The sequence below is a fragment of the Petromyzon marinus genome, unplaced genomic scaffold, assembly GCF_048934315.1.
Source record: "Petromyzon marinus isolate PM22_M1 ecotype Great Lakes invasive population unplaced genomic scaffold, UKy_Petmar_22M1.pri1.0 PM_Scaffold_96, whole genome shotgun sequence".
NCBI lineage: Eukaryota > Metazoa > Chordata > Hyperoartia > Petromyzontiformes > Petromyzontidae > Petromyzon > Petromyzon marinus.
Window position 1 is genome coordinate 242280 of NW_027423706.1, and position 16410 is coordinate 258689.

Genomic DNA, 16410 nt, shown 5'->3' on the forward strand with positions numbered 1-16410 from the left:
ACACTCCACCCCCACATCTCCCAATCGGTGATGGAGCAGTTGTGGAGAGAGTGGAGAGTTTCCCATACCTGGGCAGTGTGATTATGACCGGCTCCGGTTTAACAGCAGAGGTCTCACTCAGAATCAGTCGAGTGGCAATATCTTTTCATCGGTTGCGTAACGCTGTGTGGAAGCTACCTGGTCTGTCGCTCCGCACTAAACTTCAGGTCTTCTCGGCCACGGTCATTCCCTCCCTTCTCTACGCTTGCGAAACGTGGACTCCCCTAATGGAACATCTTTGCCGGTTAGAAACATTTAGGCTGGCCTGCCTACGATCCATCCTGGGTTTAACCAGACTGGATTGTGTGAGGAGCTCACAAATCCTTGAAAGATCTGGGCAAGGTCCCATCGGTGAGGTCCGGCGGGCAAGGCTGCGATGGCTGGGTCATGTAGCCCGCATGCCCAGCCAACACATGCCGAAACAGCTTTTGTTCGGCCGGATCGAGGGGGCTAAGCGGGCGCGGCACGGGCTAGAGAAGAGATGGAGTGATGTGGTACAGGAGGACGTGGAGCTGAGTGGACTTGCCGATGACTGGTACCAGCGGTGTCAAGATCGGCCTCTGTGGAGGAGGCTCGTGAAGGATGCTACTGGGCAGTTGGAGGCAGTCGCCCTCCAACAACAACGGAGGGCGGAGGAGCGACGCTCACAACAACGAGCGGAGCGCCGGGTGGCTAAAGCACAGCGGGTTGGCACAGTAGGGGGCACAGGTGGTGCATCAGCCAGTCATCTCAGTCAGTCGACCCATGGCACCTGGGTCTGCCCCGTGACCTGCCAGCGGGCGTTCCACACTCCACGTGGCCTCAGGGTGCACATAGCCTGGCACAAGCGTCGTGGTGACGTCACCGCCACTTAGTGGCGAATGGCGGTTGTTGTCTGTGTGGGGTGTGTAGTCTGTGTGTGTGTGGGTATCTGTATGGGGTGTGTGTGTGTGTGTCTGTGTGGGGTGTGTAGTCTGTGTGTCTGGGTGTCTGTGTGGGGTGTGTGTGAGTCTGTGGTTGTGTGTCTGTGTGCGTGTGGGGTGTGTATGTGTCTGTGTGGGGTGTGTGAGTCTGTGTGTGTATGTCTGTGTGGGGTGTGTGTGTGTGTCTTGTGTGTGTATGTGTGTATCTGTGTGTATGTGTCTGTGTGGGGTGTGTGAGTCTGTGTGTGTATGTCTGTGTGTGTATCTGTGTGTATCTGTGTGTATGTGTCTGTGTGGGGTGTGTGAGTCTATGTGTGTATGTGTGTGTGTATCTGTGTGTATGTGTCTGTGTGGGGTGTGTATGTCTGTGTGTATGTGTGTGTGTCTGACTGTGTCTGTGTGTGTGTAGTGGTAGTGTAGTAGTAGCGGGTCAGCGCTACGCCGCGCTACGAACCCGGACGCCCCGGTTTTCGATTCCCCCGCTCACGGCCAACACCACCGGTGACGATTATCTGAACCGGTCCCGGGCCTCCCCTAGGTCGACTCGGCCTCAAATGCGTACCCGTTGTCGTGGTGATGCGGTGCAGTGATCATCGCTAGCACCGGGGGAGAGACAAAGGCGGCCGGGCGTGGTGCTGACCCCCAGCAGAGTCGGCTGAGGCTACACGGGGGACATTCTTGCTCTCTGTGTGTGTCCCTTGCCCAAGCTGCTTCTCTTTGGACCTGGTAGGGGTGGGTGAACAGGCAATCCACAGGCTGTAGAGAAGTGATGAACCCGTGGGTGGGTGAGTGAGTGGGTGAGTGAGTGGGTGGGTGAGAGGGTGAGTGGGTGGGTGGGTGAGTGGGTGGGTGGGTGAGTGGGTGGGTGAGTGGGTGGGTGAGTGGGTGGGTGGGTGAGTGAGTGGGTGGGTGAGTGGGTGGGTGAGTGGGTGGGTGGGTGAGTGGGTGGGTGGGTGAGTGGGTGAGTGGGTGGGTGAGTGGGTGGGTGGGTGAGTGAGTGGGTGGGTGGGTGAGTGAGTGGGTGGGTGAGTGAGTGAGTGGGTGGGTGAGTGAGTGAGTGGGTGGGTGAGTGGGTGGGTGGGTGGGTGAGTGAGTGGGTGGGTGGGTGAGTGAGTGAGTGGGTGAGTGGGTGGGTGGGTGAGTGGGTGAGTGGGTGGGTGGGTGAGTGAGTGGGTGGGTGGGTGAGTGAGTGAGTGGGTGGGGTGGGGTGGGTGGGTGGGTGGGGTGGGTGGGTGAGTGTATGGTTGGTTGAGTGGATGAGTGGATGGGTGAGTAAGTGAGTGGATGGTTGGGTGATTGGTTGGTTGAATGAGTGGATGAGTGGAAGGGTGAGTGTGGTTGGATGAGTGGATGGGTGAGTGTGTGATTGGTTGAGTGGATGGGTGGACGGGTGAGTAAATGAGTGGATGGGTGGGTGATTGGATGGGTGAGTAAGTGAGTGGATGGGTGAGTGAGTGGTTGGTTTAGTGGGTGAGTGGATGGGCGAGTGTGTGAGTGTGGTTGAGTGGATGAGTGAATGGGTGGATGGGTGAGTGAGTGGATGGGTGAGTGGATGGGTGAGTAAGTGAGTAGATGGGTGAGTGAGTGGATGGGTGAGTAAGTGAGTGGTTGGCTTCGTGGATGAGTGGGTGAGTGGATGGGTGAGTAAGTGATTGGATGGGTGAGTGAGTGGATGGGTGAGTGAGTGGTTGGTTTAGTGGATGAGTGGATGGGCGAGTGTGTGAGTGTGGTTGAGTGGATGAGTGAATGGGTGGATGAGTGGATGGGTGAGTGAGTGGATGGGTGAGTAAGTGAGTGGATGGGTGAGTAAGTGAGTGGATGGGTGGGTGAGTGAGTGGTTGCTTAGTGGATGAGTGGGTGAGTGGATGGGCGAGTGTGTGAGTGTGGTTGAGTGGATGAGTGAATGGGTGGATGAGTGGATGGGTGAGTAAGTGAGTGGATGGGTGAGTGAGTGGATGGGTGAGTGAGTGGTTGGTTTAGTGGATGAGTGGATGGGCGAGTGTGTGAGTGTGATGGGTTGCAGCTGAATGTGATTCAGGAGGATGTGGAGCTGAGTGGACTTGCCGATGAGCGGTACCAGCAAGGTCGGAGGAGTCTCGTGAAGGATGCTTCTGGGCAGTGCCAGGCTAGGTGCACTCTGTGGCTACTGGAGGCAGTCGCTCAGCGGAGGGCAGAGAGGAGTGATGCCCACAACAACGAGCGGAGCGCCCGGCGTGTAAAGAGTTGGCACTTGTACGGGTAACAGGCGGTGCCTCATGCACCTAGCCTGGCACAGCAGTCAACCCATGGCACCTGCTACGTCTGTCACGTGACCTCATGCACCTAGCCTGGCACAGCAGTCAACCCATGGCACCTGCAGGGTCTGTCACGTGACCTCATGCACCTAGCCTGGCACAGCAGTACAAGCCATGGCACCTGCTGGGTCTGCCATGTGACCTCCTCATGCACCTAGCCTGGCACCTGCAGAGTGTGTCACGTGACCTCATGCACCTAGCCTGGCACAGCAGTACAAGCCATGGCACCTGCTGGGTCTGTCACGTGACCTCCTCATGCACCTAGCCTGGCACAGCAGCACAACCCATGGCACCTGCAGGGTCTGTCACGTGACCACCTCATGCACCTAGCCTGGCACCTGCTGGGTCTGTCACGTGACCTCATGCACCTAGCCTGGCACAGCAGTCGACCCATGGCACCTGCAGGGTCTGCCACGTGACCTCATGCACCTAGCCTGGCACAGCAGTCAACCCATGGCACCTGCAGGGTCTGCCACGTGACCACCTCCTCATGCACCTAGCCTGGCACAGCAGTCGACCCATGGCACCTGCTGGGTCTGTCACGTGACATGCACCTAGCCTGGCACAGCAGCACAACCCATGGCACCTGCTGGGTCTGCCACGTGACCACCTCATGCACCTAGCCTGGCACAGCAGCACAACCCATGGCACCTGCAGGGTCTGTCACGTGACCTCATGCACCTAGCCTGGCACCTACAGAGTCTGTCACGTGACCACCACCTCATGCACCTAGCCTGGCACAGCAGTCGACCCATGGCACCTGCTGGCTTGAGGCTATGGGGCAGTCCCGGGGCTGCGATATATCAATTAAGATATATCGTAAATAAATAACGATATATCGGCGTGGCAGCGATATATCGTCAATCGCGATATATCGTCAATTGCGATATATCGTAATTGACGATATATCGTCAATTACGATATATCGTCGTGGCAGCGATATATCGTCAATTACGATATAGCGTGAATTGCGATATATCGTCAATTGCGATATATCGGCATGGCTGCGATATATCGTCAATTGCGATATATCGTCAATTGCGATATATCGTCAATGCCGCTATATCGTCAATTACGATATATCGCCGGTGCAGCGATATATCGTCAGTTGCGATATATCGTCAATGCCGATATAATGTCAATTACGATATATCGCCGGTGCAGCGATATATCGTCAGTTGCGATATATCGTCAATGCCGATATAATGTCAATTACGATATATCGCCGGTGCAGCGATATATCGTCAGTTGCGATATATCGTCAGTTGCGATATATCGTCAATTGCGATATATCGTCAGTTGCGATATATCGTCAATTACGATATATCGTCAATTGCGATATATCGTCAATGCCGATATATCGTCAAAAACGATATATAGTAAATAACGATATATCGTCAATTACGATATATCGTCGGTGCACCGATATATCGTCAATTGCGATATATCGTCAATTGCGATATATCGTAAATAACGATATATCGTCGTGGCCGCGATATATCGTCAATTGTGATATATCGTCAATTAGGATATATCGTTAATTACGATATATCGTCGTGGCTGCGATATATCGTCAAAGCCGATATATCGTCAATGCCGATATATCGTCGTGGCAGCGATATATCGCGATGCCCCCCAACGTTAACCCACCTCAATTAGAATTCCGACAGCGCTTAAGTGGCAGCGCCTGCCCCTGATTGGTTGCGGAGCGCGAGCGCGCGGCGGAGGCGTGGCGGCGGTAAAAAAAATGCCCCGCCCACCCTTCCTCAACCAATAGGACGGCGAGAAAGAAGGGGGCGGAGCGACATCGGCGTATCCGTGCTAGGAATTACAAAGCGGAGGCCTGGAGGTGAGAGGCTTCTCCTAGGCCGCTTAACGAATTATTAAAAAGTTTAACAATTTTAAAACGTAACTGTCCGAGTTGTGTTTTTGCTGTTGGTCGTTGTTGTTAAATGTTACGTTAACGTCGAGGCACGGGCGAGCGTTAAACAGTTTGTAATTGAATCTTGTGTGTAGTTTACTGTACGTGAGGTCACAGACTCAGGTGAGTGAGTGAATGACTGGGTGGGTGAGTGAGTGGGTGGGTGAGTGAGTGAGAGGGTGAGTGAGTGAGTGACTGGGTGAGTGGGTGAGTGAGTGAGTGACTGGGTGAGTGGGTGAGTGAGTGAGTGGGTGAGTGAGTGAGTGGGTGAGTGAGTGAGTGATTGGGTGAGTGACTGGGTGAGTGAGTGAGTGAATGGGTGGGTGAGTGAGTGGGTGAGTGAGTGAGTGGGTGAGTGAGTGGGTGAGTGACTGGGTGAGTGAGTGAGTGGGTGACTGGGTGAGTGAGTGAGTGGGCGAGTGACTGGGGAGTGATGAGTGAGTGGGTTGGGTGAGTGCGTGGGTGAGTGAGTGAGTTGGTGGGTGAGTGAGTGGGTGAGTGAGTTGGTGAGTGAGTGGGTGGGTGAGTGAGTGGGTGGGTGGGTGAGTGAGTGGGTGAGTGAGTGAGTGGGTGAGTGAGTGAGTGAGTGGTGAGTGAGTGAGTGGGTGAGTGAGTGAGTGGGTGAGTGAGTGAGTGGTTGTGTGAGTGAGTGAGTGGTTGTGTGAGTGAGTGGTTGTGTGAGTGAGTGGGTGAGTGAGTGAGTGGGTGAGTGAGTGGGTAAGTGAGTGAGTGGGTGAGTGAGTGGTGAGTGAGTGAGTGGGTGAGTGAGTGAGTGGGTGAGTGAGTGAGTGGTTGTGTGAGTGAGTGAGTGGTTGTGTGAGTGAGTGGGTGAGTGAGTGGGTGAGTGAGTGAGTGGGTGAGCGAATGAGTGTGTTGGTGAGTGGTGAGTGAGTGAGTGACACGTGATCTCTGTGTGTGTAGTCGCGATGCTTGCGAGGAGGGCTGCAACAGCAGCAGCTGGAGGAGGCTCGAGGCGACTTTGCTCGCACTCTGCGGGAGTTCGAGTGAGGTTCGCCCCTAGTCCGACAGGTAACTCACTCACCCACTCACCCACTCACTCACTCACTCACCCACTCACCACTCACCCACTCACCCACTCACTCACCCACTCACTCACTCACCCACTCACTCACTCACCCACTCACCCACTCACCCACTCACTCACCCACTCATTCACTCACCCACCTACCCCTCACCTACCCACCCACTCACCCACTCACCCACTCACACCCACCCACTCACCACTCACTCACTCACCCACCCACCCACCCACTCACCCCCTCACTCACTCACTCACCACTCACCCACCCACTCACCCACTCACTCACCCACTCACTCACTCACCCACCTACCCCTCACCTACCCACCCACTCACCCACTCACTCACCCACTCACCCACTCACTCACCCACCCACCCACCCACTCACCCACTCACCACTCACTCACTCACTCACCCACCCACTCACTCACCTACTCACCCACCCACTCACTCACTCACTCACCCACTCACCTACCCACTCACCCACCCACCCACCCACTCACTCACTCACCCACCCACTCACTCACTCACCCACTCACTCACTCACCCACTCACCTACCCACTCACCCACCCACCCACCCACTCACTCACTCACCCACTCATTCACCCACTCACTCACTCACCACTCACCACCCACTCACCCACTCACTCACTCACACACCCACTCACTCACTCACCCACTCACTCACTCACTCACCCACTCACTCACCCACTCACTCACCCACTCACCCACTCACCACTCACTCACTCACTCACCCACTCACTCACCCACTCACCACTCACTCACTCACCCACTCACCCACTCACTCACCCACCCACCCACCCACTCACCCACTCACCACTCACTCACTCACTCACCCACTCACCCACTCACTCACCCACCCACCCACCCACTCACCCACTCACCACTCACTCACTCACTCACCCACTCACTCACTCACTCACCTACTCACCCACCCACTCACTCACTCACTCACCCACTCACCTACCCACTCACTCACCCACTCACCCACTCACTCACTCACCTACCCAGTCACTCACCCACTCACCCACTCACTCACTCACTCACCTACCCAGTCACTCACCCACTCACCCACTCACCCACTCACTCACCCACTCACCCACCCACTCACTCACTCACTCACCCACTCATTCACCCACTCACTCACTCACCACCCACTCACTCACTCACTCACCCACTCACTCACCACTCACTCACTCACCCACCCACCCACTCACTCACTCACTCACCCACCCACCCACTCACCCACCCACCCACTCACCCACCCACCCCCTCACTCACTCACCCACTCACCCACTCACTCACCCACCCACCCACTCACTCACTCACTCACCCACTCACCCACTCACTCACTCACTCACCTACCCCTCACCCACCCCTCACCACCCTCACCACCCAGGCTTCCTGCACCTTGGGGGGCTCCGCACGGCCCTCTACAACTTCCTGTTTGCTCGAGCCCACTCACCACTCACTCACTCACCCACTCACTCACCCACTCACCCACCCACCCACTCACCCACCCACTCACCCACCCACTCACCCACCCACTCACCACTCACTCACTCACCCACCCACTCACTCACCCACTCACCCACCCACCCACTCACCCACCCACTCACCCACCCACTCACCCACCCACCCACTCACCCACTCACTCACTCACTCACCACTCACTCACTCACCCACTCACTCACCCACCCACTCACTCTCCCACCCACTCACTCACCCACTCACTCACTCTCCCACCCACTCACTCACCACTCACCCACTCACTCCACTCACCCACTCACCCACTCACCCACCCACTCACTCACCCACTCACTCACCCACACACTCACTCACCCACTCACTCATCCACTCACTCACCCACTCACCCACTCACCCACTCACCCACTCACTCACCCACTCACCCACCCACTCACTCACTCACTCACCCACTCATTCACCCACTCACTCACTCACCACCCACCCACTCACTCTCCCACCCACCCACTCACTCACCCACTCACTCACTCACCCACTCACTCACTCACCCACCCACCCACCCACTCACCCACCCACTCACCCACCCACTCACCCACCCACCCACTCACCCACTCACTCACTCACTCACCCACTCACTCACTCACCCACTCACTCACCCACCCACTCACCACCCTCACCACCCTCACCACCCAGGCTTCCTGCACCTTGGGGGGCTCCGCACGGCCCTCTACAACTTCCTGTTTGCTCGAGCCCACTCACCACTCACTCACTCACCCACTCACTCACCCACCCACTCACTCTCCCACCCACTCACTCACCCACTCACTCACTCTCCCACCCACTCACTCACCACTCACCCACTCACTCATCCACTCACTCACCCACTCACCCACTCACCCACCCACTCACTCACCCACTCACTCACCCACACACTCACTCACCCACTCACTCATCCACTCACTCACCCACTCACCCACTCACCCACTCACTCACCCACTCACCCACCCACTCACTCACTCACTCACCCACTCATTCACCCACTCACTCACTCACCACCCACCCACTCACTCTCCCACCCACCCACTCACTCACCCACTCACTCACTCACCCACTCACTCACCCACTCACCCACTCACTCACCCACCCACTCACCCACCTACCCACTCACCCACTCACTCACCCACTCACCCACTCACTCACCCACTCACTCACCCACCCACTCACTCACTCACCCACTCACTCACCCACTCACCCCCTCACCCACTCACCCACTCACCACACTCACCACTCACCACCCAGGCTTCCTGCACCTTGGGGGGCTCCGCACGGCCCTCTATAACTTCCTGTTTGCTCGAGCCCACTCACCACTCACCCACTCACTCACTCACCCACTCACTCACCCACTCACTCACTCACCCACTCACTCACCACTCACCACCCAGGCTCCCTGCACCTTGGGGGGCTCCGCACGGCCCTCTATAACTTCCTGTTTGCTCGAGCCCACTCACCACTCACTCACTCACTCACCACTCACTCACTCACCCACTCACTCACTCACCCACTCACCACCCTCACCACCCAGGCTTCCTGCACCTTGGGGGGCTCCGCACGGCCCTCTATAACTTCCTGTTTGCTCGAGCCCACTCACCACTCACTCACCACTCACTCACCACTCACTCACTCACCACTCACCCACTCACTCACTCACCCACTCACTCACCACTCACTCACTCACCACCCTCACCACCCAGGCTTCCTGCACCTTGGGGGGCTCCGCACGGCCCTCTATAACTTCCTGTTTGCTCGAGCCCACTCACCACTCACTCACTCACCCACTCACTCACCCACCCACTCACTCTCCCACCCACTCACCCACCTACCCACTCACCCACTCACCCACCCACTCACCACCCACTCACCACCCTCACCACCCTCACCACCCAGGCTCCCTGCACCTTGGGGGGCTCCGCACGGCCCTCTATAACTTCCTGTTTGCTCGAGCCCACTCACCACTCACTCACTCACCCACTCACTCACCCACCCACTCACTCTCCCACCCACTCACCCACCTACCCACTCACCCACTCACCCACCCACTCACCACCCACTCACCACCCACTCACCACCCTCACCACCCAGGCTTCCTGCACCTTGGGGGCTCCGCACGGCCCTCTACAACTTCCTGTTTGCTCGAGCCCACTCACCACTCACTCACTCACCCACTCACTCACCACTCACTCACTCACTCACCCACTCACCACCCTCACCACCCTCACCACCCACTCACCACTCACCACCCAGGCTTCCTGCACCTTGGGGGGCTCCGCACGGCCCTCTACAACTTCCTGTTTGCTCGAGCCCACTCACCACTCACCCACTCACCCACCCACTCACCCACTCACTCACTCACCCACTCACCCACCCACCCACCCACTCACTCACCACTCACTCACCACCCTCACCACCCAGGCTTCCTGCACCTTGGGGGGCTCCGCACGGCCCTCTATAACTTCCTGTTTGCTCGAGCCCACTCACCACTCACTCACCACTCACTCACCCACCACCCTCACCACCCTCACCACCCTCACCACCCAGGCTTCCTGCACCTTGGGGGGCTCCGCACGGCCCTCTATAACTTCCTGTTTGCTCGAGCCCACTCACCACTCACCCACTCACCACTCACCCACTCACTCACCACTCACCACCCTCACCACCCTCACCACCCTCACCACCCTCACCACCCTCACCACCCTCACCACTCACTCACCACCCTCACCACCCTCACCACCCTCACCACCCTCACCACCCTCACCACCCTCACCACCCACTCACCACCCTCACCACCCAGGCTTCCTGCACCTTGGGGGGCTCCGCACGGCCCTCTATAACTTCCTGTTTGCTCGAGCCCACCGCGGGAGCTTCGTCCTGCGCCTGGAGGACACCGACAGCGGCCGCACGCTACCCATGGCGGAGCAGCAGCTGGAGGATCTCCTGGAGTGGGCCGGTGGGTGGGGTGGGTGGGGGTGGGTGGGGTGGGGTGGGGTGGGGTGGGTGGGGTGGGTGGGTGGGGTTCACGATGTCCGTGTGGGTGGGTGTGGTTCACTGTGACCGTGTGGGTGGGTGGGGTGGGTAGGTGGGGTGGGGTAGGTGGGGTGGGTGGGGTGGGTGGGGTGGGTGGGGTAGGTGGGGTGGGTGGGTGGGTGGGGTTCACGGTGACCGTGTGGGTGGGTGGGGTGGGTAGGTGGGTGGGGTGGGTGGGTGGGTGGGGTGGGTGGGTGGGTGGGGTTCACGGTGACCATGTGGGTGGGTGGGGTGGGTGGGGTTCACGGTGAGACAGAGACACTGAGACACACAGTGCGACAGACACAGTGAGACACAGACACACACAGAGACACACAGTGACACAGTGAGACACAGAGACACAGTGAGACACAGAGACACAGTGAGACACACACACAGACACACACAGAGACACACACAGAGACACACAGTGACACAGTGAGACACAGAGACACAGTGAGACACACACAGAGACACACACAGAGACACACACAGAGACACACAGTGAGACACACAGTGAGACACACACAGTGAGACACAGAGACACAGTGAGACACACACAGAGACACACAGTGAGACACACACAGAGACACACACAGTGAGACACACACAGAGACACACACAGTGAGACACAGTGAGACACACACAGTGAGACACACAGAGACACACAGTGAGACACAGACACACACAGAGACACACAGTGAGACACACAGACACACAGAGACACACACAGACACACACAGTGAGACACACACAGAGACACACACAGTGAGACACACACAGACACACACAGTGAGACACACACAGACACACACAGTGAGACACACACAGACACACACAGTGAGACACACACAGACACACACAGTGAGACACACACAGAGACACAGTGAGACACACACAGACACACACAGTGAGACACACACAGAGACACAGTGAGACACACACAGAGACACACACAGTGAGACACACACAGACACACACAGTGAGACACACACAGACACACACAGTGAGACACACACAGACACACACAGTGAGACACACACAGACACACACAGTGAGACACACACAGAGACACAGTGAGACACACACAGACACACACAGTGAGACACACACAGAGACACAGTGAGACACACACAGACACACACAGTGAGACACACACAGAGACACAGTGAGACACACACAGACACACACAGTGAGACACACACAGAGACACAGTGAGACACACACAGACACACACAGTGAGACACACACAGAGACACAGTGAGACACACACAGACACACACAGTGAGACACACACAGAGACACAGTGAGACACACACAGACACACACAGTGAGACACACACAGAGACACAGTGAGACACACACAGACACACACAGTGAGACACACACAGAGACACAGTGAGACACACACAGACACACACAGTGAGACACACACAGAGACACAGTGAGACACACACAGACACACAGTGAGACAGACACAGTGAGACACAGACACACAGTGAGACACACACAGACACACACAGTGAGACACACACAGACACACACAGTGACACACAGTGAGACACACAGTGAGACAGACACAGTGAGACACAGACACACAGTGAGACACACACAGACACACACAGTGAGACACACACAGACACACACAGTGACACACAGTGAGACACACAGTGAGACAGACACAGTGAGACACAGACACACAGTGAGACACACACAGTGAGACACACAGTGAGACACACACAGTGAGACACAGTGACACAGTGAGACACACACAGTGAGACACACACAGTGAGACACACACACACAGTGAGACACACACAGTGAGACACACACAGACACACACAGTGAGACACACAGTGAGACACACACAGTGAGACACACACAGTGAGACACACACAGACACACACAGTGAGACACACAGTGAGACACACACAGTGAGACACACACAGTGAGACACACACAGACACACACAGTGAGACACACAGTGAGACACACACAGTGAGACACACACAGTGAGACACACACAGACACACACAGTGAGACACACAGTGAGACACACACAGTGAGACACACACAGTGAGACACACACAGACACACACAGTGAGACACACAGTGAGACACACACAGTGAGACACACACAGTGAGACACACACAGACACACACAGTGAGACACACACAGTGAGACACACACAGACACACACAGTGAGACACACACAGACACACACAGTGAGACACACACAGACACACACAGTGAGACACGGCGTGAGTGACACCACCACCACCCACCCCCCTACCCCCCCCAGGCATCCCCCCCGACGAGTCCCCCCGCCGTGGTGGTCCCCACGGCCCCTACCGGCAGTCTGAGCGTCTGGAGCGCTACCGCGAGGCGGCCGCGGCCCTGCTGGCCGGGGGCCAGGCCCAGGCTCAGGGCCAGGCTCAGGCCCAGGCTCAGGGCCAGGCCCAGGCCCAGGGCCAGGGCCAGGCCCAGGGCCAGGCTCAGGGCCAGGGCCAGGCCCCAGGCTCAGGGCCAGGCCCAGGCTCAGGGCCAGGCCCAGGCTCAGGGCCAGGCTCAGGGCCAGGCCCAGGGCCAGGCCCAGGCTCAGGGCCAGGCCCAGGCTCAGGGCCAGGCCCAGGCTCAGGGCCAGGCCCAGGCTCAGGCCCAGGCCCAGGCCCAGGCTCAGGCCCAGGCCCAGGCCTACCGCTGCTTCTGCTCGCCGGCCCGCCTCGCTCTGCTACGTCACGAAGCCCTGCGGCAGGGCCTCACACCCAGGTGACGTGGGGGAGGGGCCTGGGGGAGGGGCCCTGGGGAGGGCCCTGGGGGAGGGGCCTGGGGGAGGGGGAGGGGCCCTGGGGGAGGGGGAGGGGCCTGGGTGAGGGGCCCCGGGAGGGGAGGGGCTGGGGGGGAGGGGGGGGAGGGGCCTGGGGGAGGGGGAGGGGCCTGGGGGAGGGGCCTGGGGGAGGGGGAGGGGTAGGGGCCTGGGGGAGGGGCCTGGGGGAGGGGGCGGGGCCCTGGGGGAGGGGTAGGGCCCTGGGGGAGGGCCCCTGGGGGAGGGGGCGGGGCCCTGGGGGCGGGGCCTGGGGGAGGGCCCTGGGGGAGGGGCCTGGGGAGGGGGCGGGGCCCTGGGGGCGGGGCCTGGGGGAGTGGCCTGGGGGAGGGGCCTGGGGGAGGGGCCTGGGGGAGGAGGCTCACACACACTCTGGTGAGTGAGTGGTTGAGTGAGTGAGTGTGTGAGTGAGTGGGTGAGTGAGTGAGCGAGTGAGTGAGTGGGTGAGTGAGTGAGTGGGTGAGTGAGTGGGTGAGTGGGTGAGTGAGTGGGTGGGTGAGTGGGTGGGTGAGTGAGTGGGTGGGTGAGTGGGTGAGTGAGTGGGTGGGTGAGTGGGTGAGTGAGTGGGTGAGTGGGTGGGTGAGTGAGTGGGTGGGTGAGTGGTGAGTGAGTGGGTGAGTGGGTGGTGAGTGAGTGAGTGGGTGAGTGGGTGAGTGAGTGAGTGAGTGGGTGAGTGAGTGAGCGAGTGAGTGAGTGGGTGAGTGAGTGAGTGGGTGAGTGAGTGGGTGAGTGGGTGAGTGAGTGGGTGGGTGAGTGGTGAGTGAGTGAGTGGTGAGTGAGTGGTGAGTGAGTGGGTGGGTGAGTGAGTGAGTGAGTGAATGGTGAGTGAGTGGTGAGTGAGTGGTGAGTGGTGAGTGAGTGGTGAGTGAGTGAGTGAGTGGTGAGTGAGTGAGTGGTGAGTGAGTGACTGAGTGAGTGACTGAGTGAGTGAGTGAGTGACTGAGTGACTGAGTGAGTGAGTGAGTGGTGAGTGAGTGGTGAGTGAGTGGTGAGTGAGTGAGTGACTGAGTGAGTGACTGAGTGAGTGACTGAGTGACTGAGTGAGTGAGTGAGTGGTGAGTGAGTGGTGAGGTGAGTGACTGAGTGACTGAGTGAGTGAATGAGTGGTGAGTGAGTGGGTGGTGAGTGAGTGACTGAGTGACTGAGTGGTGAGTGAGTGAGTGAGTGGTGAGGTGAGTGAGTGAGTGGTGAGGAGTGAGTGAGTGGTGAGTGAGTGGTGAGTGACTGAGTGACTGAGTGAGTGGTGAGTGAGTGGTGAGTGAGTGGTGAGTGAGTGGTGAGTGAATGGTGAGTGAGTGGTGAGTGAGTGAGTGAGTGACTGAGTGAGTGAGTGTGTGAGTGACTGAGTGAGTGACTGAGTGAGTGAGTGAGTGACTGAGTGAGTGACTGAGTGAGTGAGTGAGTGGTGAGTGAGTGGTGAGTGAGTGGTGAGTGAGTGAGTGAATGAGTGACTGAGTGGTGAGTGAGTGGTGAGTGAGTGGTGAGTGACTGAGTGACTGAGTGAGTGGTGAGTGGTGAGTGAGTGAGTGAGTGGTGAGTGAGTGGTGAGTGAGTGCTGAGTGAGTGGTGAGTGAGTGGTGAGTGACTGAGTGGTGAGTGAGTGGTGAGTGAGTGGTGAGTGAGTGAGTGACTGAGTGGTGAGTGAGTGGTGAGTGAGTGGTGAGTGAGTGGTGAGTGAGTGACTGAGTGACTGAGTGAGTGAGTGAGTGGTGAGTGAGTGAGTGAGTGACTGAGTGAGTGAGTGAGTGGTGAGTGAGTGAGTGGTGAGTGAGTGGTGAGTGAGTAGTGACTGAGTGGTGACTGACTGACTGAGTGAGTGGTGAGTGAGTGGTGAGTAAGTGGTGAGTGAGTGAGTGACTGAGTGAGTGGTGACTGAGTGGTGAGTGAGTGGTGAGTGAGTGGTGAGTAAGTGAGTGGTGAGTGAGTGGTGAGTGAGTGGTGAGTGAGTGACTGAGTGAGTGAGTGAGTGACTGAGTGACTGAGTGAGTGAGTGAGTGGTGAGTGAGTGGTGAGTGAGTGGTGAGTGAGTGAGTGACTGAGTGAGTGACTGAGTGAGTGACTGAGTGACTGAGTGAGTGAGTGAGTGGTGAGTGAGTGGTGAGGTGAGTGACTGAGTGACTGAGTGAGTGAATGAGTGGTGAGTGAGTGGGTGGTGAGTGAGTGACTGAGTGACTGAGTGGTGAGTGAATGAGTGAGTGACTGAGTGGTGAGTGAGTGAGTGAGTGAGTGAGTGAGTGAGTGAGTGTGTGAGTGAGTGAGTGTGAGTGAGTGAGTGAGTGAGTGAGTGACTGAGTGAGTGGGTGAGTGAGTGGTGGGTGAGTGGTGAGTGAGTGGTGAGTGAATGGTGAGTGAGTGGTGAGTGAGTGAGTGAGTGACTGAGTGAGTGAGTGTGTGAGTGACTGAGTGAGTGACTGAGTGAGTGAGTGAGTGACTGAGTGAGTGACTGAGTGAGTGAGTGAGTGGTGAGTGAGTGGTGAGTGAGTGGTGAGTGAGTGAGTGACTGAGTGACTGAGTGGTGAGTGAGTGGTGAGTGAGTGGTGAGTGACTGAGTGACTGAGTGAGTGGTGAGTGGTGAGTGAGTGAGTGAGTGGTGAGTGAGTGGTGAGTGAGTGCTGAGTGAGTGGTGAGTGAGTGGTGAGTGACTGAGTGGTGAGTGAGTGGTGAGTGAGTGGTGAGTGAGTGAGTGACTGAGTGGTGAGTGGAGTGGTGAGTGAGTGGTGAGTGAGTGGTGAGTGAGTGACTGAGTGACTGAGTGAGTGAGTGAGTGGTGAGTGAGTGAGTGAGTGACTGAGTGAGTGAGGGTGAGTGGTGAGTGAGTGAGTG

General features: G+C 57.6%; 1 protein-coding gene across 1 annotated transcript in view; it reads left to right on the forward strand.

Moving 5' to 3' along the window:
* Positions 1–4777: 4777 nt before the first annotated feature.
* The window catches only part of LOC142923958 (uncharacterized), a 12170-nt gene continuing 537 nt past the window's right edge, over positions 4778–16410 (forward strand). The window contains exons 1-5 of the mRNA XM_076064987.1: positions 4778–5084; positions 5252–5279; positions 6078–6185; positions 10551–10706; positions 13066–13537. Of these exons, the coding sequence (XP_075921102.1) occupies positions 6083–6185; positions 10551–10706; positions 13066–13537 (731 nt within the window). The 5' untranslated portion in view covers positions 4778–5084; positions 5252–5279; positions 6078–6082. The remainder of the gene's footprint in view (positions 5085–5251; positions 5280–6077; positions 6186–10550; positions 10707–13065; positions 13538–16410) is intronic.